Source organism: Nicotiana attenuata, unplaced genomic scaffold, assembly GCF_001879085.1.
Source record: "Nicotiana attenuata strain UT unplaced genomic scaffold, NIATTr2, whole genome shotgun sequence".
Taxonomy (NCBI): Eukaryota; Viridiplantae; Streptophyta; class Magnoliopsida; order Solanales; family Solanaceae; genus Nicotiana; species Nicotiana attenuata.
In genome coordinates, this window is record NW_017673733.1 from 10426 (window position 1) to 35193 (window position 24768).

The window sequence follows — 24768 nt, forward strand, 5'->3', positions numbered from 1 at the left end:
TTATTCTTTTGTGTTCTTAATGCTTTGCTTGGACTGTTTTGAATGATATTGGGTCGTTGGGATGTGGGGAAAATGGTCGAGCCATCATTAGTTATTTAATTTCACCTACATGCTTTAGATTTTGGCTCGGGGTTCCAAAATGCATGGAAACGAGTTAAAAGAATACAGAGCATTGAAATGAATTTTTTTTTAGTCTTCTTTTATTTACTTTATTTTTATTTTATTACATCGTTCGCTAGTAGCATGTTTAGGCCGACCACTTGAATAGACAAACTTTAGGATTTTTTGTTTCGAGGCTAGAGGTCGTCCCTTAATTATTATGATTTTGTCAGGGGAATGCCCCGAAGTACATGCAATTGAAGACTAAAGGCGGACGTTCCTTCGAGGAAGCATTAGTATAGGTTAGTTTAGGTCTTTTATTTCTTTTCTTTTCCTTTTTAGGTAGGGGACAACGTTGAACGTCTTGTCGTGTTTTACCTTAATTATAATATTCTTAAAAGTCAATTTGATCAGGTATGCAACCGTACTAGTTACGGAACTTGGGGAGTGTCTAACACCTTCTCCCCGAGTCAAATGAACTCCCTTACTTAGAATCTCTGGTGCAGTTAGTTTTAGAGTCCAAATGTGTTTTAATGAGAAAATTTTTTAAACGGTGACTTGACACACCAAATGCCAAATGGCGACTCTGAAAATCCTTCGAAACATAAAATTTTGTCACTTTCAATTAAAGACCCTTTTGAGCTTTAAAAGCTGCTTTTATCTTTTTAAAGAGGGTTAAGGTGATAAAAAGGGGTGTGACGATGAATACTACTTTTTTGTGTTTGTTACCTTGAAACTAATTTATCACCTTTTTTGATAGTATGAAATCGTTCTTCCTTGGAAATAATTTCCGATACCAAAGTAGGAATATTTATTAGTTGGGGTATTATTACTTTTAGCTCACGTTATAAATTATTTATATTTGATAGTCGAAAAAGTATATAAAATTTATATAATTTTTGTAAATAACATTAACAAAATGTATATATACTACAAAAAATATATTAAATTTTACATATTTTTTGTTATTATTTTTACTGCATCTATACAGTGTCATTTTCTCTTATTATTTCCTTACATGCTATTTGGTCTTAAGCCGCTTCAAAAGGCTGATAAAAAGGTTTCAAATATTTAAGATAGTTGTACCGACTTATGAAGCACCGCCTACGGGACGAAATTAAAAAATAACCAGATTTACAAGTGGTAGTTGAAAAATAACGACAGTTTCAAAAGTAATCAAAATTTAATCACTTACCATGTATAGATAAACTGAACAAAAATACTGTTCAAAATCCGAAAATATTCCAGCATAATATACTGGAGTTCAAATTTTTTACATGTGAACTTCCAGTATAATATACTGGAGTTCCAGCATAATATGCTAGAAGTTCATACACAGGTGTACCAATCTCCAGTGCATTATGCTGGAGCTTTCTGTGTTGCAGCAAAATAATGGTTATTTTTCAATGACTCTGTAAACGCTGGCTATTTTTTAATTACTAGTCCGATCTGGCTAGCAAGTGCTATTTTCACCCGCCTACTTGCTAGGGGAAATGGGCCTTCATCGGCACAATATTGAAATTAAGAAAATGTGGCTTTTAAATTTCTTATACGTAGTTCTCTTATGTATAAAAGTAAATCTTCCATGTGTAAAAAAAAAAAAAATAGGAAAAAAATAGAAAAATAGAATCATAAAACTAAAAACAAGTTTGTAAAAAGGAACCATAAAATTATTTGACCCATACTTGACGGTTAATTTAGTTTTTATAGAAACATATACGTGACATATACTAGCACTTATTGCTTTATTGACAAAAAATTATTCAGAAAATATGCAACTGGCAATTAAGGGCTAAATTTGCAAGCTCGTACCTACTCTTGCATGAGTAGTCCAAGTTTTAGTTTCCTTTTCTTGGGTCACGGAAAATTGGACCCCTGGGCAAGTGACACATATAGCCTTTTCTTGGGATGCTATTTAAAGATTAGCCATTATTTATTTTGTCATGAAATTTTAAACTAAAAGCCTTAACTTCAGAAAATTCAAGATGTTTTTGTCCCAAAAATTTAAACGGAAAAACTGAAATTGAGGACACACTAGCTAATTCTTAAATAGCAGCCCTTTAGAGTAGCTACCTGGTATCATTTCAACTAAACTAAACCTCAGTCAGTTGTCCAAACGAAATAAAGAAAAAGGGCTAGTACAATTTCAAGTTGATTCAAGAAAACTTGGACGAAAATTCGGACGATCAAATATAGAAAAGGGCTAGCTGGGGTGAAATTCAAAAATAGCTAGATTTACAAGTGGTAATTGAAAAATAGTCATAGTTTCAAAAGTAATTAAAATTTATAGTCCGTTTGGCCAAGCTGCACATAAAATCAGCTTATTTTGAGAAGTGTTTTTTTTTTTCAAAAGTGCTTTTCCTCAAAAGTACTTTTAGGTGAAAAAGGCAGTTTGTGTTTGGCTAATTAGTTTTGAAAAACACTTCTGAGCAGCAATTAGTGTTTTGGCAAAACTTCTTTAAAAAACTGCTTCTGAGTGTATTTTTTCTCAAAGTTGTCTGTCGTCAAAAAAAGTGCTTTTGGAGAGAAGCTACTTTTTTGTCTGCTTCTCCAAAACTGCTTTCTGCTTCTCTTCAAAAGGCCACTTTTTTTCCTTTCCAAAAGCTTGGCCAACACCTCAAATTTTTTTGGCCAAAAGTGCTTTTTGGCAAAAAAAATAAAAAGCAACTTTTGGCCCAAAAAAGAAGCTTAGGCAAACATGCTATTAGCCACTTTTCATGTGAAATAAATCTGAACGAAAACACTGTTCAAAATTTCGAAAAATATTTCCAGCATAATATTACTGGTCCACATAATATGCTTGGAAGTTCATACACAGGTGTTCCAATCTCCAGTATATTATTGCTGGAACTTTTCCGTTTGTTGTAGTTCCAGCATAATATGGTGGAAGTTTATACACAGATGCACCAATCTCCAGTATATTATGCTAGAACTTTCCGTGGTTGCAACAAAATAGTTGGGCTATTTTTTCCAATGAACATTGCAAAATGCTGGCTATTTCTCAATTACCAACCCGAAAACTGGCTAGCATGTGCTATTTTCACGACTAGCTGGTCCAGTTTCAATTTGAAGAAGTAATCCTATTTGGACAAAATGTTAACATATAGTACAAAATGAAAGTAATTTGGAGTACTTTGATATCTTTCGTGATGAAGAAGCCTAGTATAGGGTAAAGAAAAGGGAAGTGCCATGGTTAATCGAATTTCACACCTTTAAGCTGCAAAATATATTAATGTTAACTCAGATTACCACTTAATTCTTGTACTTCAAAGGGTTATAAAGTGAGTTACTTTCACATATTGTCATTAAATTTTACTCATTATAATAGTAAAATTACCAAAACTCTTTTTATCACATTAAATTAATTGAATTTTACCCACTATAACAGTTATTTTATTCAGACATGTAACTTTTTATTTAACAAATTTTTTACTTAAAAATAATTTTTAGTACTTAATAGTTTCAATCATCTTACTTAAACGGGGCAACTCTAATCACTTAACCAAATAGTGGAAACATCCGCGTATAAAGTACACAAGGGTAAAGTTGTTTATGCCTTTTAAATAGCTTGTATCTTTGACTCTCTTACGCGTGCCTGCATTCCATTATCCCAACCTTTTTCCAAAGGATCTCCCCTCTTTTTATTTTTTATTCATTTATTTATTAGGATATATTATTAACCTAATAGTTGACGCTGACTCTTGCAATAAGATTGAAAATGATGAACATATAATTTTTTGTTTAGACTTTTGCACTTTGGTAGGTGATGCCCACTAAATGCTTAAAGAAGACATATTTAAGCATGTCATAATATCACTCTGGATTGAGAAAACAATTCCCAGTTGTGTCGTCCAGCTAAGCAATAGAGTAACAATGCTATCTTCCTAGTCATTCAAGTCCTAAATATGTTTATTTGAATATTGCTCCAATACAAAATTTTTTAGTCAATTTGACGAACCTGTTACTGATTTTATTCTTTTGAACCATGAATAGTATCAATTTTCTGAAGAAAAAAAAATTTAATGTGGAGGCGAATAATAAAAAGCTGCTGAGCTGTAACATTTAATTAGTGAGTTGTGATTGGATGAATTTTCCAATCAGTATCCTACATATTGATGACCAACAAGATAGAAGTCATTTCTTATAGGAAAAATACCATGCTTGCGTTTCAACTTTCAACACGATAAATGATTGCATTCACATGGTCATTCTTCTATTCATTCTTTATTTACACCTAAAAGTTGTCAATTCGAAACCTTTGAAATGTCAAAGACATATTTGAGTGAATTTCATACTTTCTTGCATGTCTAACTCTCTATATTCCTTAATATTGTCTACTTTTACATTGGCAGAAAACATATACAATTGAGTTCAACTCACTACAAATATCCTAGCTTGAGGAGACGAGTTTGTTTGCTAATAAGTTTTTCATGCGTCGATATTGTTCGAGCAACTCGCGCTCCGTATAATAATATACAAGGGTGGCCCTTTCCTAAAGCAGGTGAAGCAACTGCTTTAGACCCTAGACTTGTGGGGGTCCCATTTTTTGTTATACCTAATAGATTATTTATAAGTTTTTAAAAAAATTATGTGAAGTGAAAATGATTGATTTCTTACTTTAACAAATATAGAGAATAAGGATTTGCATTTGCTATAATTTCTGCCAAGGAAATTGCATTTGAAAAGAATATCGAACCCAAATTTCGTAAGAAACGTGTGGTATATAGGAAAAATAATTTAATAAAATTGTTGAAAATGAAAGCTCAAGAATTCCCTCGAGAGTCTTTTTGTAGAGTTGACTACTTTTTATACATTTAATAGAACAAAGCTAATTTTTCACTTCACAATAGAGTTAAACAATTCGAAGCATATAAAAATATTTTTGGTTCTCTATTCCGCAGTAAAAAACTGAGGTCACTAGATGATGAAAATTTTAAAAAAAAATATTGCCTTAATCTTGAATGTTCCTTAATGCATAATAATCAATCCGATATTATAATGGGTTAGATTTATTTTCTGAATTAATCGTGTTAATGAAAATAGTACTTTTAGAAGATAACCGTTTATTTGATATACTCAATCAAATAAGAAGATTTTGATTCTTTTTCAAATGTCTATATTGCTTATAGAATAATGTTAATAACCCATGTTACCATTGATTGCTTCATCGAAAATAAATTTTTCAAAATTTAAATTTGATAATATCTTACCTAAGATCAATAATATCTCATGAGAAGTTAAATGAATTAGCTATATTGTCATTTGTTAATTGAAAAAGATTTATTAGGAGCAATTGATTATAAGAAAATTATTAATAACTTTGCATCTAAAAAAAGCTAAAAAATAGACTTTAAATAAAAAATAATATTTTAAAAAAAATTAAGGCCCCTCGTAAAATTTGGCGTTAGGCTACAAAATTTATCGGGCCGCTCCTATGAATATTGTGTCTACCAAATCCAAATTATTTTTGAAAAATCAATTATTGGTTTGGTTTTTAAATGACAAAGCACAAATATTATCCTAAACTGGTACAAATTACACATTTAAACTTTGCAGAGGCTATACGATCTCTTTATACTTGTATGAAGTGAAACTATTACCAGACATGAACTACTGGATTTTATTGAAGGCGGTGTTCTAGACGAGCTACCGCGTGTATATTATTGTGAGCTCAAGTTAGTTAATGGTAGTTATGATAGTTTAGTTGTGTCAGTTTAGTCGTTAATTCATTGTACACTTAATGCCAGCTCAGTCCAGCTCATAAGTTAATAAATAGTTAGTTAGGCTCATTATTTATATATAAATACCCTGTATCTACAGAGAATGAATATAGAGAATCATTTTTGCAATGCCTGCTTCTTCTTCATTTCTGTGCTCTAGAAGCTTCTGCCAATAGAGCAGTACAGAGCTAGTGCAAATCTGCTCAGCGTGAGTGCAGATTTTAGCATGGTATCAGAGTAGATACAAGTCAATTAAATTCTCAGTCATCGATCGATCCTTCGACATCAATTTTCAATTTCTCAGAGATTGTTGAAGTGTTAGAATCAGTCATGGCGGAATCAACAATTTCGTACACACATCCATAGTATCTAGGTCCAGCAGATACTCCAGGCGTTGTTCTGACACAGGATCTAAGAATTACGGGCTATGGAGTAGCACAATGAAGATCGCTGATCACGCCCAACTATGCTTTATAAAAAGGACAATGCGGTCGTTGCAAATATAATCCGGTTTACAAGTCCGGAGTCGAATCCCACAGAGAACTAAGGTTTAGCTACAGCTGTTTACTATCACCAAGAAAGACAAGCTTGAACAATTCCTAACTTATAGATCATTAAGATTCTTCTGTTTAACTAATTAACTAACAAATTAAAATAGTAAATTAACAACTAACGATACTGAGGGTTAGAGAAAAGATTAAGGAGGTCTAGAATTATGATTTTCCCTATTGTCGGAATCCTTCCCGCTATGTCTTCTATAATTTCGCCTAACTGTATTCTCTACCGATCAATGAGCACTCTTATTACTGTAAATCTCTCCCGAGTAATTACGACAATTTACTAGACGCCACTCTCCCGAGCTACGCTAGCTGGCTTTTTAATACAGCTCACTTCAGATCGCAACCCAAGGCTTTCGTTATCCCTTAAATCCCGCCTTTAAACCCTCGGTTATTGATCCCTCATATACTTTGGGAGTGGTGTTGTTTAACAATTTACCTAAATATGCACTCTCTTCCCGAGTTAGTGCATACTAAATAGGCACAGCTAATTGAGAGCTCTTCAACCAACCACAATATAAACGTTAGTTGAAACAATAGAGAAAAAGCTATGGCTCAATTATATAAAAACATAACAAAGAATTTATCCTACAAAAGGTTCTATCAAAACTCTAGATAACAAATTAGCTATTCATAATAGTATGTAAAACTACAATACTTAAAAGTCATAACCAACAATGAAAAATAGAAGAGGAAGGAAAAACTTGTAGAAGAATTCTCCGCCTTGCTCCCAATGTGTTCTTGCCTCCAAGGGTGTTGTCTAACCCTAAAGTAGTGTCTCTTGCCTCCTTAGGTCTAATTTTTGTCCAAAATATGTCCCCTCCTTGTTCTTGGCCGATCCTTTGTTTAATATAGGGTTTAGGACTTAAAATTCCATGTTTTGCACTTTAGTCCCTGAAATTTTCGCTTCCTTCGCGCGTCCCACCGCGGTCGCGTCAAACCGCGGCCAAAACTACTCTTTGATTCTGTCAGTTGTCCGCGAGTTACAACTCTGCCGCCGGTTCTCGCCGTTCCACCGTTTAATCCGCAGGTCATTTCACCCTTTCCTTTGGCAAATTTGGAAAAAACGTAAAACATAAAGTTGTAGCCTCCTTATTTATCTCCAACCATATATTGTGGAGCCCAATGAGTTCTGAGAGAAAAATGTTATCTATTTTACTTAGACAGTGCGCAATATGCCTCTCGAGTCTTCGTTCGTATAAATTATCAGAATTTGACCCCCAAAACATGATTCCCGGGAATTAATTCCTTGAACTTTTTATTCAAACTTTAAAGCTCCAAATCACTTAAATGCATTTCATAACATCTATATAGCTCGGAATCACACCTACAAAGCATAAAACACACAATTAGTGCAAAACACTAGCGATTTAAAGCTCAAACTCAATTAAAGTGCAATAAAACTCGAGTGTTAATAATCGACTAAAATTACGTAATTATAGCACCTATCTCAACAAAACCCCACACTTTAAGTTTTGCTCGTCCTCGAGCAATTCAAACTACACTTTTTTTTATAGCACGACCTTTTTAAACAATTTCTCCTACGCAGCACACAAGAGTATTTAAAATAGACTAAGCACAAAAGCGCGTAACATCTTCACCTCAAGAAATTTTGACTCACAGAGTGCACGCATTATTCACAACTCACCTACTTAATCTAACCCGTAGAGGTTCACTGACATTACCTTCCTTCATGAATCAAGTGCCCTCACAACACAAGAGAGTAGGTTCCACACAATAAAATTTAAGAACACTTTAGGAACTCAAGAGATAAAAGAATTCACTCACTTTCTCAGAAATAAACATTCATATGCCCACAAAAGATGCGCCATAAGCTTGCCGTAGTGTACTACTCCACTAATCGAGCTCATTCAATCTTGGATCAATTAGGACTTTATTTGGTTGTATTGTAGGCTACGGACGGGTGGATACATTTTAGATATTAAGAGTACTACCACCTACCCTAAGCACTTAATACATAATTTAACATTTAAACCCCATACTTATGTCAAGCCAACTCCCCACCTTCACATTCAATTTATATTACCCCATACTTCTGTAAGCACACTTACATCAAGAGCCACCACTTATCAAGAATTTTTTTTTTTTTTGAATTCAAGTGAACTTTTACTGTTTTCAAGAAACAAAGTGCACCAATTTCCTTATTTCATTAGTTCCACTCAAAAGTCAAACCAACCACCCCACACTTTAACTTTTACACAGTTCATAAACAATTCAAGTGCTCATGAGAGGTTACAATGGTTCAAATAGATGGTTAATTCCAACAAATGGGTAAGGCTTGTAATGTGGTTGCCAAGAAACAGGATTATAGGCTCAAAGAGGTTAACTAAGATACATAACAATTAGGTGGGTAAAATATACATATCTGGCTCAACAAAAACGCCTATATCACTTCCAAGACTGACAAAACTCAATTTCGCTTTGCAAACACACAGGGCAAGTTCTAGGCATCAAATGCAATAGCACAGAATTAACACAAAACCTTACACACACATGGCACATAACTCACTCAGGATTGGATTCATAGACACTCTAGTCAAAGCAGTTAAGCAAAGTTAAGATAATACAATTTAAGGTACTTCTCCAAGAGTCAAAAACTGAGCATAAGCGTCACAACTAAAGTACTCACTATTCTCAAGGCATAACCAAGTCAAGAGATATTGCTTCAATTCATAACACAACACAATGACTCCTACTTCCCCAAAAAAAAAACTAACTACACCCGGTTCAAATAAAACCCTTGGAAAAGAACCGTGGTTTAAAGAAAACCAAGGGGTAATTGCTACACTACCTAACAAACAAAAAATCTTTTTGGTATTTTCTTTAGACTTACTTCCCTCAAGAAAACTGTCTAGAAGATCCGTCATCAGGAAAAGTCCAATCTTTAAAAAAAAACATAGCTAAAGTAGCATGAAAAGTCACCCAGACAATCTCCTCACCCCACACTTAAAGTTGTGCATTGCCCCCAATGCACATCCATACATACAAGAGGGTAAAAGAAACTCCCTGATAGGCCAAAGGCCCAAGCCCTAGCAGTTCATGGGGTACTCAGACTTCTCCCAGCTTGGTCCTTCGTGCGGGTACCTCACACTTAGTTCCAACCATTGCATTTGTTGGTGCATCCTTCCAATACCTTTGCTTTCCATGCTCCTAGAAAATTAAAAAATTAACACTTCAAAAATAATATAATTAAAAAAAAATAAAAGAAAGCAATAAAGTTGGGTTGCCTCCCAACAAGCGCTTGATTTAACGTCGCGGCACGACGTGAATCACTTTCTGCCTCCACTTTGAACTTATGAATCGGACCCCAAGTTTTGATTCTGCTCTATGATCATGCTCCTGGGGTGGTGGAACGAATCTGGCTGGCCCAATAAAATAATGTAGTATTTTGCACTTCTTGGCCTTTAGATGAGGTGTGTAATCCCGATTTTCTGGCAAGAAGAATTCCAGAATGTAAGCACTTTGTTCCTCATTCCTCGACTCCGCAAATGGCTCGGACGACTCTATTTCCATACATCTAAACACAATGTGGAAAAATGCTTGGAGTGAGGACCAATGTCCTCAACTACATGAACATTGGGACAGTCTACATTCTCAACACTAATGACAATAGAGTCAACAAAATATGTATCCTCAATATCCTTGGTTGACTCTAGTATCTCTTCTACGACATCGACATCCTCAAAATCTAGTGTGATTGATTGTTGGTGTTCTACTCTAGCATCCTCCTCTAGCTCATCAATTTCTGTATCTAATTCACGCTCTTCTTAGATACTATTCACAATATTGGCTTGTTGAGCATTAAAAACGGCACAAACATTATGACTATGTAATCTATTATACTTTATTATATGCATCTGCTGTAGGACCTTATATGGGACATGTCCTAGTCTTCTATGCCATAGCTCTTCTTTATTGTTCACACATAGCACTGCTGCTGCTTGAACTCTGTCTCTATCCCATAGATTCTGCTACTAGACCCATGTGGTCTGTTGCCTATGTATCTACAATCCATTTATCATCCTTTGCTTTACTATCATTTGAATGATCTATACTGACCTGTGCCTTGTGTCCTTTTGTAGCATTTTCAGAATTTGATCATACTGTTCAGCAGTAAATGGCATTGGCATCTGCATGTTCATTCTTGCACCAACTGATACATTTATCCCTATTCTCTCCCTATCCCATTAAAATCCGTAAATCTCCTCGAGTCTTCGTTCGTACTTAATTATCAAATTTGACCCCCAAACATGATCCCGGATTAATTCCTTGACTCTTTAAAGCCAAATCACTTAAAGAGGCATAAACTCGAGTGTAATAATCGACTAAAATACGTAATTATAGCCTATCATCAACACCCCACACTTAAGTTGTTGCTCGTCCTCGAGCAATCAAACTACACTTTTTTTATAGACACGCCTTGTAATGTGGTTGCCAAGGAAACTGGATTACAGGCTCAAAGGGGTTAACTACGATACATAATTCAACCAGTTGACTCATGTGAACATTCAAGTTGTGAATAGTTTCCTCCTGCCTTTCTATCCGCTGTAGTAATTTACTCTGTTGTTCCAAAATGCACTTTAACATATCTTCGAGCTTCTTTAGGTCAGCTTCCCTAGGTTCTTTCTTCCTATTAACTTCACCAGAAAAAGAAGAACCATCAAAGTAAGGGGTTGGGGGAAGGTAAGAAATATAAGCACAACCGTGAAAGTGACCATGTTGACTACCACACATATCACACACATTCCACATATAAGATTGAGTTGGTGCACAAAACTCGCTCTCAGGAATATTTTGATAAATTTGCCCTGGGTGGTTTCCTTCACAATATGCATAAGGAGGATCAAAAGAAGAATTACCAACAACAAAATTCTCATAATTCCATGATGTCATGTTTCTCAAATAAACAAATAAAACTAAAATAAAAAATAATAATAAAAAATCAAATAATAAAATAAAAGTTCAAACTTGAAACCTAGCAAGCAACTACACCGTTAGTTCCCCGTCAACGGCGCCAAAATTTGATCACGCCCAACTATGCCTTATAAAAAGGACAATGCGGTCGTTGCAAATATAATCCGGTTTACAAGTCCGGAGTCGAATCCCACAGAGAACTAAGGTTTAGCTACAACTGTTGACTATCACCAAGAAGACAAGCTTGAACAATTCCTAACTTATAGATATTAAGATTCTTCTGTTTAACTAATTAACTAACAAATTAAAACAGTAAATTAACAACTAACGATACTGAGGGTTAGAGAAAAGATTAAGGAGGTCTAGAGTTATGATTTCCCCTATTGTCGGAATCCTTCCCGCTATGTCTTCTATAATTTCGCCTAAGTATTCTCTACCGATCATGAGCACTCTTATTACCGTAAATCTCTCCCGAGTAATTACGACAATTTACTAGACGCACTCTCCCGAGCTACGCTAGCTGGCTTTTAATACAGCTCACTTCAGATCGCACCCAAGGCTTCGTTATCCCTAATTCCGCCTTTAAACCCTCGGTTATTGATCCCTCATATACTTTGGGAGTGGTGTTGTTTAACAATTACCTAAATATGCACTCTCTCCCGAGTTATGCATACTAAATAGGCACAGCTAATTGAGAGCTCTTCAACCAACCACAATATAAACGTAGTTGAACAAATAGAGAAAAGCTATGGCTCAATTATATAAAAACATAACAAGAATTTATCCTACAAAAGGTTCTATCAAAACTCTAGATAACAAATTAGCTATTCATAATAGTATGTAAAACTACAATACTAAAAGTCATAACCAACAATGAAAATTAGGAAGAGGAAGGAAAAACTTGTAGAAGAATTCTCCGCCTTGCTCCTAATGTGTTCTTGCCTCCAAGGGTGTTGTCTAACCCTAAAGTAGTGTCTCTTGCCTCCTTAGGTCTAATTTTTGTCCAAAATATGTCCCCTCCTTGTTCTTGGCCGGCTCCTTTGTTTAATATAGGGTTTAGGACTTAAAATTCCATGTTTTGCACTTTAGTCCCTGAAATTTTCGCTTCCTGCCGCATCCCACCGCGGTCGCGGTCAAACCGCGGCCAAACATACTCTCTGATTCTTTAGTTGTCCGCGAGTACACTCTGCCGCGGTTCTGCCGCGGTTCCACCATAATCGCGGTATTTCACCCTCTTCCGTTTGGAATTTGGAAAAACGTAAAACATGAAAGTTGTAGCCCTTTGAGTTATCTCCAACCATATATTGTGGAGCCCAAATGGAGTTCTGAGCAAAATGTTATGTCTATTTTACTAGACAGTGCGCAATATGCCTCCTCGAGTCTTCGTTCGTACTTAATTATCAAATTTGACCCCCAAACATGATCCCGACTTAATTCCTTGAACTTTTACTCAAACTTTAAAGCTCCAAATCACTTAAATGCATTTCATAACATCTATATAGCTCGGAATCACACCTACAAGGCATAAAACACACAATTAGTGCAAAACACTAGCGATTAAAGCTCAAACTCAATTAAAGTGCAGTAAACTCGAGTGTAATAATCGACTAAAATACGTAATTATAGCCTATCATCAATCGCACTACTTGGGAACAGAAAGCCAGGGTTTGTGAATGGAACTTGTACGAAGGAATCATGTATTGCTGAGCTACAAGAGTAATGGAAAACTTGTAATGCCATTGTCCTCTCATGGCTCATGAACACACCATCCACGGAACTCCTGTGTGGAATTGCATATGCTTCAAATGCTCACCTTGTGTGGGAAGACTTGAGGGAGAGTCGACAAGGTGAATCGCATGAGAATTTTTCAGCTGCATCGAGCCATTGCCACTCTCTCACAAGTTACAGATTTTGTTTCATGCTATTTCAGAAAATTAAAGGATTTATGGATTGCGTATGATGCTATGGTACCTAAGGCCAATTCAAGGGATTTTGTTGATCATTTGGAGCAGCAGAGATTGCTGCAATTCCTTAGTGGATTAAACGACTCTTATGACCTAAAAGACAGCTTCTCATGAAATCGAATGTGCCCTATATCAATCAAGCTTATGCGATGGTGATCGAAGATGAATCTAGACAGTGTCCTGATATAGGCGCAATAATTGATAAGAATGAACCAGTAGCTATGCAGGTTGGTCGTAACCAAAGCTATAAGAGAAAAAAACCTTTTTTTTAATGTGAACACTGTGGTTACAAAGGTCATAGCAAAGAAAATTGCTATAAGCTCATTGGATACCCTGAAGACTTTTTAGGGGAAAAAAGGTTCAATCAGCCCAATACTAGACAATTTGGTCGTAGAGGTGGTGGTGCAAATGGATAATTTGGTCGAGGAAATCCACTCTTTAATGATGTTAACAGTGTTTCTAGCAATGCAGGTAGTGGAAGTAATCCAGGTGCTCGATGCCCTTCTAGTTGTGACTTGCAGGATGCTTTTGCTAGAAAGGGACCATTCTTCACAGAGGAACAATACAAGCAGATTTTAGCATTGTTGAATAAGGAACCAACTGACAATCAACACAACACGGATAATCAAAGCAATATGGCAGGTATTACAGCTTGTTTCATGTCCAAAGATACTACTAGTGAGTAGATTGTGGACTCAGGTGCCATACATCACATAGCTGCATCTATGGATTTATTAACAAATGATAACACTAGGACGGAATCTAAGGACACAGTACATTTGCCTACTGGAGATAAGATCCTTGTTTCTCATACAGGCCATGCATATTTATTTGGTATCGAGGTTATAAAAGGTGTCCTATATGTACCAGATTTCAAATTTAACCTCCCGTCAGTATCCAAAATCACAAGAGAACTGAGGTGTTCTATGAATTTTTTCCCTAACTTTGTCCTCTTCCAGGATCTTTACAGTGGCAGGTGAAGGGGATTAGTAGGGAGACAGGCGATTTGTACATTGTCAAAGGTAGCAGTAATAACAGTAATAGAGATTGCAATGTAGCAGCAACATCGCAGTGAATGAGGACTGCAGATTACGGCATCAAAGGATTGGCCATCCGTCAGCTTCTACTATGAAAAGTATGAATTGGTTAGGAAGCACTGTAAATAATGATCTTCTGAATAATTGTCTTGTGTGTCCCTTAGCTAAACAAATTAGATTATTGTTTCCTACTAGTGTTTCTAGGGCAGTATATCCTTTTTATCTTGTTCATATGGATTTATGGGGCCCTTATAAAACACCTATCTATGACAAGAAGTATTATTTTCTTACAGTTGTGGATGACTTTAGAAGGTTTACTTGGATTCATTTACCGCAACTCAAATCTAAACAATTGTTGCAATTAAAAATTTCCTCTTAATGGTAAGAAACCAGTTTGGAGTGATGGTAAAAGTGTTCAGATCTGACAATGGTACAGAGTTCTTCAACTCACAGTGCAATGATCTATTACAAAGTTTTGGAATATTACATCAAAGCATCTGTGTTCACACTCCATAACAAAATGGAGTTGTGGAGAGAAAGCACAGGCACATCTTGGATGTAGCAAGAGCACTAAGATTTCAATCAAAAATGCCAATTAGATATTGAGGAATCTGTGTAACTACTGCAGTATACCTGATGACAGGTTGCCCTCCTCAGCTATTAAAGGGAAAAGTCCTTATGAGATGCTATATGCAAAGCCTCCATCCTTAACTCACCTGAGAGTGATAGGGTGCTTGTGTTTCGCTTCAGTTGTTCCCAAAGGAGATAAGTTCGCTGCAAGAGCAAAGGCATCAGTCTTGATGGGATATTCAGAGAGATAGAAGGGTTACATCTTATTAGAACTTGCTACCTATCGAAATTTTTTGTGAGTGGGGATGTGGTATTCAAGGAGTCTGTGTTCCCTTTTGCAAAACAACAGGAGATTTCCATTAGTCACAACCCTCCTATTGACAACTTGGGTTCTGGCATATTTGATGTTGGAGTGCCATCTATAGGTGTTGCAGACAGTTCACAAGACATATGTCAAGGTTCAGATGTGGATCAAGGTTTAGCTATACTTACAACTGACAATATAGTTAAAGGCAATACAGAAAGAGACAATGAGTTGCAGGAAAGCTCACCATCAGAAAAGATCACTCCAGTCATACAGGAAGATGAACCTCATGCTCTTAATCAAGACGTGACTACTGATGCTGCACATATTCCACTGAGAAAATCCTCCAGGACCTCCATACAGCCTATTTGGCTAAGAGACTATGTTACAACACAGAAAGGAACCAGTAAATATCACATCACCAACTACATATCCTATGACAAAGTCACACCAAAGTACCAAAGCTATTTGGCCAAGTTCTCTATATTTGTTGAGCCCGGATCTTTCAAACAAGCTGCCAAAGATGCTAGATGGATTGAGGTAATGTGACAAGAAATCAAGGCTTTAGAGGATAATAAAACTTGGGAAGTTGTAGACTTACCATCAGGGAAACACACTGTAGGATCCAAATGGGTCTATAAGATCAAGTACCAAACAAATAGGGACATTGAGAGGTTCAAGGCTCAACGAGTTGCAAAAGGTTATAGCCAACAAGAGGGTCTAGATTATCATGATACTTTCTCTCCTATAGTGAAGATGGTAAAAGTAAGGTCAGTCATAGCTTGGCTGTTTCTGGAGGTTGGAATCTATACCAGATAGATGTCTATAATGCCTTTTTGCAAGGTGATCTTTATGAAGAGCTTTACATGGATATTCCTGAAAGTTTTAGGAGGTAGGGGGAGCAGAAAGTTTGCAAATTGCTTAAGTCCTTATATGGACTCAAGTGGGCATCAAGACAGTGGAACATTAAGTTGTCTGATGCACTAGCAGCAACAGGTTTCATACAAAGCAATCATGACTACTTCTTATTCACATTAAAGAAATCAGAAGGCATGGTGATCATCCTGGTGTATATGGATGATTTGCTCATCACAGGAGCAATGATCAGCTGATTGCTGAGGCAAAGGAGATACTCCATCAGCAGTTCAAGCTAAAAGACTTAGGTGAACTCAAGTACTTCTTGGGCATTGAAATCTTAAGGTCAACAACTGGGGTAGTTTTGAATCAAAGGAAGTATGTGCGAGAATTCATTTCTGAAATGAGACTAAGTGGTGCCAAGCTAGCAATCACCCCTTTGGAGACCAATATCAAGTTAACTACAATTGCATATGATCAGCCAACAGGTTCTGCAAACGATTCGCCTTTAGAAGATGTTAGTGCATATCAGAGATTACTTGGTCGTTTGATGTATGTGACTACAACAAGACATGATGTTAATGTTTCTATTCACACCTTGAGCCAGTTCATGTAGCACCCTAAGAAGTCCCACTGGGAGGCTGCTCTTAAGGTGGTTAGTTACCTGAAGAGTGCTCCTAGCCAAGGCATTTGGTTGAGGTCTGGTCCTGCATCAGAGTTACAATGTTGGTGTGATTCTGATTGGCAGCTTGCCCCAATACTAGGAGATCAATAACAGGTTATGTGGTAAAATTTGGTGACTCTCTCATTTCATGGAAGTCAATGAAGCAACAACCAGTTTCCAAAAGTTCAGCTGAAGCTGAATATCGTAGCAGGGCTTCAGCTGTAGCAGAAGTCACTTGGTTGCTTGTTCTGTTTCAAGAGCCGGGAGTTCTCATCAAGCTTCCTGTTCTTGTGCAATGTGACAGCAAATCCGCTATACAATTGGCTGCTAATCCTATTTTTCACGAATGAACAAAGCATATTGAGATCGATTATCATTTCATTCGTGGCAAGATCAAGGCAGGGGTGGTCAGGACTGTCTATGTCCATTCCAAGGATCAACAAGCTGATTTACTCACCAAAAGCCTCTCTTAAGCTTCGCATGTTCAACTTCTCAACAAGCTTGGTGTGTGAATATATTGCACCCTCCAGCTTATGGGGGAGTATTGTGAGCTCAAGTTAGTTAATGGTAATTATGGTAGTTAGTCGATTAATTCCACTGTACACTTGATGCCAGCTCACGTCCAGCTCATAAGTTAATAGATAGTTAGTTAGGCTCATTACTTGTATATAAATACCCTGTATCTTCAGAGATTGAATACAGAGAATCATTTTTGCAATGCCTGCTTCTTCTTCATTTATGTGCTCTAGAAGCTTCTGCTATTAGAGCAGTACAGAGCGACTGCAAATCTGCTCAGCGTGAGTGTGTGTGTGTATATATATATATATATATATAACCATATTTATTTTGTTTTAACTAATTGAAAGGTAAATATTATATTTTGCATTCTTTTTCTTTAAAGTGATCGATAAGCGCATTAAGAAACTAAGGAAATACCAATATAAGAATGTTCATAATTAAAGCGCATGTGTCAAAAACAGGAAAATATCTATGATGGCAAAATCAGAACTGCTCATTAAAGGTAGTAGTAAAAAAAATGAAAAGGAGCTTCCACTTTGTTTCTAAAAGGTGGATGAGTACCAAACCTTTTCACAAATAAATTCCACCTTTTTAATCAGTCTTCAAAAGGGTGATCTGTCACTAGGCAGTTAAGTTGTCCTCTTCTCATAGTGCAAGGTCTCACATTAGTCATTCTGTAAAAATGATTAACAAATTGATTGAGTATTTGCAGCTCTCCGTCTTCTCTTTATTATCATCAAAATGAAAATATGATATCTCGGGGAGTAATTATTATTTAACGTGTTGGTCAAAATCAAAATTAATTGATAGAACTGTTACCTTATATTTTACGGGAGTATGTTTTCTTTCCGAATTTTCCCCCTCCATTTTCTTTACCCTAGATCTCTTATCTCCTTTAGAAAATAAGGGACCATAAAAACCTTAGCTTATTAAAGACAATAACTCAAAATGTCGTATACATATAAGGATCAAAAGCTCTTGAAAGTTCTTGTTTTCTTATTTCTATAATAGCAACAAAAAAATTGTTTCCATTACAAAAAAGACAAGATCAAGTGCTAATTAATTATTTTTGGAAAGAGTTCAAATATCTTCAATTCAAGTGTGTCCTCATCTTCAAAAGGTATGGTCCTGAGTTCATGAAACCCTAGCTAGCATCCACCATGAAAATTGGCCATTAGTGGAGTGTATAGACAATTTTGCTTCACATAATTGGATGGTAGACTAAATGTGGGTCAAATCCAACCCCTCATTTTTGTAACTGATTTGATGGACTAATAACTAAGATTTGTATGAATGTGTCACCACCCATGTGTATTATAAAGTGAAATAGGGGGGCATTTGGGGCACCTCTCTTGTCACAAGTATTATCATTGTTCATTTCTAAAGATTTTAATTTTTAAGTACTCAAAATATATATACTTTTGTTCACTTCCTCAGTCTCAAAGATAAATTGCATTCAATGTGCTTGTCTTCAAATATCACAACTTGTTTGCTAAACGCTAAATTTGTTTTTTTACTTTCTTGGATTAAATTAAAAAGATGAATAAAGTTTCACTAAATTACAATGTTAGAAAGAACAAAGTACCGATATATGCTCCCTTTATTGTATATTTGTATGTTATAGTTTGTTACATCCATCGAGTTCAAAGTAAAATATCATAATGATGTGCATCATGTGTGGAAATCCTTTTTCTGCAAATGCAATGTTTCTAAACTATACATCTCGTTTGAATAAAAGTCACTTCCACCCGTGATACAACATGGAACCTGTCACGATCCAAATTCCGTTATAGATCGTGATGGCGCCCAACACTGTTATTAGGCAAGCCAACACTAATCAACTAGTGAGTTATCATTTCTTTTATTAAACAATTCCAACGTTTACTTAACTTAAATTTAAAACAGTCGATTAATAATGAATTTATAAAGCAACTGAAACGGGAATGACTAAAGGAAATCATAATTTTAGGAATACAACCCAAAGATAATAGTCTACTAATCTGTGTGCCAGGATCTAGTGTCAGAAGTACGAGGGCAACTAGTAGAATGTACAAAAATATAACTATCCTACTGCCTGAAATAGAATAGACAGTAATAACAAAAGGAGAGACTCTGGTATGCTGCTGAACGGCTCAGAAGGGGATAGCTCACCGTGAAATCTCGATCAGGTATCAAGAATGCGCGCCGGATGGGTAGCTAGATGCACCTGCCTCAGATCCTGTACAATTAAGTACAGAAGCATAGTATGAGTACATAAACAACATGTACCCAGTAAGTATCCAGTCTAACCTCGAAGAAGTAGTGTCTAGGGGTCGACTTGACACCTACTAGGCTCAATAATAATATGATTTAAGTGTTACGCTAAGCATGAATACCATGAATAATAATGACAGTTTAAGAACAAGGAGAAATAAGATATTCTTTCATAAACAACATGTCAATTTCGATCATATCATGTAACAACTTACATTTCAAAGCATTTAAGCGGTATAAATCACGGGAAGTTCCAAATAAATAACATGTGACCGTTGTGCCGAGGTTGTACGGCCCGGTCCGATATAATATTAAACTGTGCACTGCCAGAGCGTTGAATGGCGCGAACCATAGATGCATCTATTTACTACCAAGGCGCTCGACCCGATCCACAAATAACAATTTATTTTCAAGGAAGCACATAATCCTTAAGTAAGTGAGTATAGTCGTCTATATTTGTTTTACAAATTTCCAGTATGACTTAAGTTATCTTAGTAGCAAGTAAGGACGCAATCATTGCAAGTATAGCATGATACGGGTCCTAAACTACCCGGACAATTAGCATAATAGTAGCTACATACGGACTCTCGTCACCACGTTCGTACGTATCCCCCACAGATAGTTACATACATTTATTTAATTCACCTATGGGGTTAATTCCATCTTACAAAGTTAGAAAAGAGACTTACCTTGCCCCAAAGCTTACTTCCAAATTTAAGAATGCGCTCAAACCCTCAAATCGGAGCCGAACGATCCAAAACTATTTAAATGGGGTAAGAACCAGTCAATATATGCTCAAGAGTTCATATTCTAACTATTAAAGTAATTTTCCGACCCTAAATGCAAGGTTCCTAAAATTCATCACAGGGCCCACGTGCCCGGATTCCGGAAATTTTCATAGAAAGTTATTACCCATAACCATAGGATCAAGAATATATAATTTCTACTACATTTCATAACAAATTTCGTGGTTAAATCTCATTTTTATCAAACTCTAGGTTTTACTCTAAACCCATAATTTTCACTAATTTACATGTTGTAATCTACCCATTAGCTATGTATTAAACTCACATGAAGTAGAAATTACTTACCTCACACAGCTAGGTTAAAATCTCCCCTTTTGAAGCTCCCAAATCGCCCAAGAATGGAGTGAAATGGGTCAAAATTGACAAACACCCGTATTAAATGAAGGCCACTGCCTTCAGCGATTTCCGCACCTGCGGTGCGTCGAGCGCATCTGCGGTCTCGCTTCTACGGACGTTTGTCCGCTTCTGCGGAAATGGGCCGGGTCAGCTAGAGCCGCACCTGCGGTCAGGTGACCGCTCCTGCGGTTCTGCTTCTGCGGAAGAGGAGCTGCATCTGCGGAACCTGGGCTCCTCTCTTTGGGCCGCATCTGCGATGCTTCAGCCGCATCTGCGGGCTCGCTCCTGCGGCTGGCCAACTGCAGGTGCGGTTATGACAGCAACTGGAGCTTCAGCTCCTTCTCAAATTTTCAACTTAGCTTGAGCCTTGTTCGATTGACGCTCGGGGCCGCCGGGGCCCCGCCCGAACATACTGACAAGTTTGGAATCATGAAACGGACTCGCTCGAACCCTCGGAACGCTCGAAACAACATTAAAACTAAGAATCACACCCTAAAACCAATTGAATCAAACTTATGAACTTCAAGTTCTTCAATGTACTTCCAATGTGCCGAAACGTACTTATAGTCTTATACTACTCGGAATGATACCAAATTTTGCGTGCAAGTCTTAAATGACATTATGGAACTATTCCCAGTCTCGAAATTCCGTTCGGACCTTGATATCATAAAAACCCGCTCCAAATCAAATTTAAAGAACTTCAAAATCCTTATAGAATCAACTTCCACTATTAGGCGCCAAAACGCTCCCGGGTCATCCAAAACTCAATCCGGACATATGTCCAAGTCCGAAATCATCATACGAACCTGTTGGAATCTTCAAATCCCGATTCTGAGGTCGTTTACTCAAAATATTGGCTGAAGTCAAACTTGACCTGTAAGCCAACCTTAAGGAACCAAGTGTTCTAATTTCAACCCAAACTCTTCCAAATGCCGAACCAACCATTCCCGCAAGTCATAAATCAGTAAAAGCAAGTACGAAAAGTCTTATTTAGGGGAACGGGATTCTAGAAAGCAAAACGACCAGTCGGGTCGTTACAGAACCTAAGTTAGTCCTAGTCCCCTAGGCTTTGAAATAAGTTTGAGAGAAGAAAAGGGACAATAAAAGTTGGAAAAATGACACTGTATAGCCGCTATAAAAATAGTAGCCGAAAAATGTATAAAATTTGTATATTTTTGTATATATATACATTATGTATGTTCTATACAAAAATTATATAAATTTTATACACTTTTTAGGCTACCAGATGTAAATAGTTTCTGGCACGGGCTAAAAGTGATAATACCCATAAAAGTTTCAGTTTGGACTCTTAGAGCCCGTTTAGACATAAGAAAATATTCCCTTTTGTAACGACCCGATCGTTCGTTCTGAGAGTTATAGCCACATTTCCCCCATCTATGCTTATTTATATGTTATTCAGCTGTGTTGAGTTGTATCGAGTTGGTAGATTTGGGTTCGGAGTTGTTTTGGAGTGAAATGAACACTTAGTCTCTCAATTAGAAAGCTAAGTTAGAAAAGTCAACCGGAAGTTGACTTATTAGTAAAAGAATTCGGATTTGGATTTTTATGATTCAATTAGCTTCATTGGGTGATTTTAGACTTAGGAGTGTGTCTGGAATATAATTTGGAGGTCCGTGGTAGAATTAGGCTTGAATTGGCAAAAGCTGGAAGTGTAGAAGTTCTTAGGCTTGAATTCGAGGTTGATTTGGTATTTTGGTGTTGTTTTGGGTGTTTCGGAGGTTCGACTAAGTTCGGGTAGTGACATATGACTTGTTGGAATTATTTGTTGAGGTCGCGAGGGCCTCGGGTGAGTTTCGGATAGGTTTGGGTTGTGTTGCGCTCGTTTTCTTATGTTTCGACGCCGTTTCTTCAAGCATAAATGATATCATATTGAACAAATGAGTAACAATTTCTTTTTTGATTGAAGCATTAGATCCGTATCGTAATTACGGACCCGTAGCAAAAAGAATCGTCAAATTTGGACATCGTATGAGGATTTTATGGTCATTTTACTATGAATTGGGTTGCCAGATTTTTTCAGATTAATTACGAAATTGCCACTGACGGCATATTTAAAAATCTCCACTATTTGCAAATATTAAAACCTACATATCTCCTTCGTTATAAGGCCAAATTGAGTTTCAAAAGCCTAACTTGACTAGAATTTGACAAGAAATCCATTGGAGGCATAAATTACGAGTTTCGGGATCGTTTGGCACGAGAAACGAGGCAGAGTAGCTGGTAGAAAAATATACAAAACAAGGGTTTGTTCATTCGGTCATATTTTGAGTTGGGGAGCTCGGATTTGGGAGATTTTGGAGGCGATATTCACCATATGGATTGGGGTAAGTGTTCTCTACTCGATTTTGATTATAATTTATGAATCCATCTTCGTTTTTGGGATTTGATTGATTATTTCGAAATGAAATTGAGGGAGTTAGGGTTTGAGTTTTGGAGAGTTTTAAGTGAGGATTTGAGGGACCAAACGGAGTTCGATTTTGACAAATTTTATGTAGTTAGACTCGGGAGAGGACGAGAATTGTTATTCTTCCATTTTTGACTGATTCTGAGATGTAGGCCCGGGGGCCGAGTTTTGGCTGATTTCGGATTTTTGGCATGTTTATGTAGTTTTTATTGTATAATTCAATTCTTTAGACTATGTTGATAGTAGTATTCTGATTATGATTAGATTCGAAGCTTTTGGAGACCGAGTCGAGGGACGAGGACATCTTGGAGTAGGATTTTACGCTGTTGAGGTAAATAACAGTTTTAACTCTGGCTTTGAGGGTATAAACCCGGAGAAATTGATATCATGTGATTGTTTGGTGGTGATACCCACGCTAGGTGACGGGCGTATGGGTGTGCACTGCGAGGGACTGAGGCTTGGTCCGTCCCGTGAAGCTGTGAGGCCTAACGGCTATTATCTGTAGTTATATGTTTACTTGTTGTTGAACTTGTTTGCCTTCTTGTTAGAGATCATGTTTAGGCTTTATTCGTGCTCACTATATTTGTACTCAGTCATAGAAATTATTGTACATGATTACCTCAGTCTCTATTATTTGCTAATATGCTACTTGATGTGGGTTGTGTTCCCTTATTTGTTGATGATGGTAAGGCTAGTGAGGTACATGACTGAGTGAGGCCGAGGGCCTGGTTGTGAGGATATTAATACCATAGCGCGTGAGTTGTCCGCGTAGCACGTGAGTTGACCGTGCGGGTCCAGGTATTGATACCATAGCGCGTGAGTTGTCCGCGTAGCACGTGAGTTGACCGTGCGGATCCAGGTATTAATATGATGGCACGTGAATTGTCCGTGCTTAGAGCTTGGGCTTTGGGGGCCTCTCCGGAGTCTGTACACACCCCCAGTGAGCGCAGAGTGATGAGTGTATTGAGTGTTGAGTGTTGAGTGCGAGTGCTGAGTGATAGAGTGACATTGTTGTGAGGTTGCATTTACTTTTGCTATTGCTGCATTTATCTGTTAAATTTCTTTGTGGCATTTACTGAGTTATGGAATTTACCTGTTTATTCCTGTTATTTTTAAAATTATGAAAAATAAATAATTGGACTATTTTGCTCAGCTCGTCACTACTGCTCAGTTCCTTAGTTATTTCTGTTACTACTGAGGTGGTTGTACTCATACTACACCCTGCACTTTATGTGCAGATCCAGGTGAGTTAGAGCGCGGCGATCGTTGAGTTCAGGTCGGCTATCTTTGGAGACTGCAAGGTAGCTGCTAGCGTCCGCAGGGCCTTGTTACTCCTTTTATCATTTCTTCTTTGGAAAGTTAGACCGTTTATATATCTCAATTCATAGTTTTAGACGGTCATGACTTAGTGACACCCCGATGTTTGGGACTCGTTTTCGTATTTTATATTATTTATATTTAGAGTTGGTTTAGTTTATCAATTAAATTATTGGAAATGTTTTATTAAATTCTTATAATCAAATTAGTAGTAATATTTTGGGAATAGGCTTGCCTTGTAACACGATAGGCGCCATCACGACCAAGGTTAGATTTTGGATCGTGACACCTTTCTCCCAAAAGAATTTCACTTTTTTCCTAAATCAGTTTGTTCATAAAATTTCCAATTTTCACATGAAGATGCATTTTGGAAATTTTCAAAAATTTGAAAAATTTCAAAAAGCTGT

At 36.8% G+C, this 24768-nt stretch overlaps 1 protein-coding gene across 1 annotated transcript; it reads left to right on the forward strand.

Annotated features, from left to right (window-relative positions):
- The first annotated feature begins 13424 nt into the window (after positions 1 to 13424).
- Positions 13425 to 17055, forward strand: LOC109217131. Its single transcript, XM_019381364.1, has 10 exons — positions 13425 to 13509; positions 13747 to 13917; positions 13975 to 14127; positions 14235 to 14346; positions 14941 to 15100; positions 15202 to 15726; positions 16002 to 16078; positions 16282 to 16558; positions 16658 to 16727; positions 16790 to 17055. Exons 1-10 carry the CDS (start codon positions 13425 to 13427, stop codon positions 17053 to 17055), a joined length of 1896 nt encoding a protein of 631 aa, XP_019236909.1.
- The last annotated feature ends 7713 nt before the right edge of the window (positions 17056 to 24768 follow it).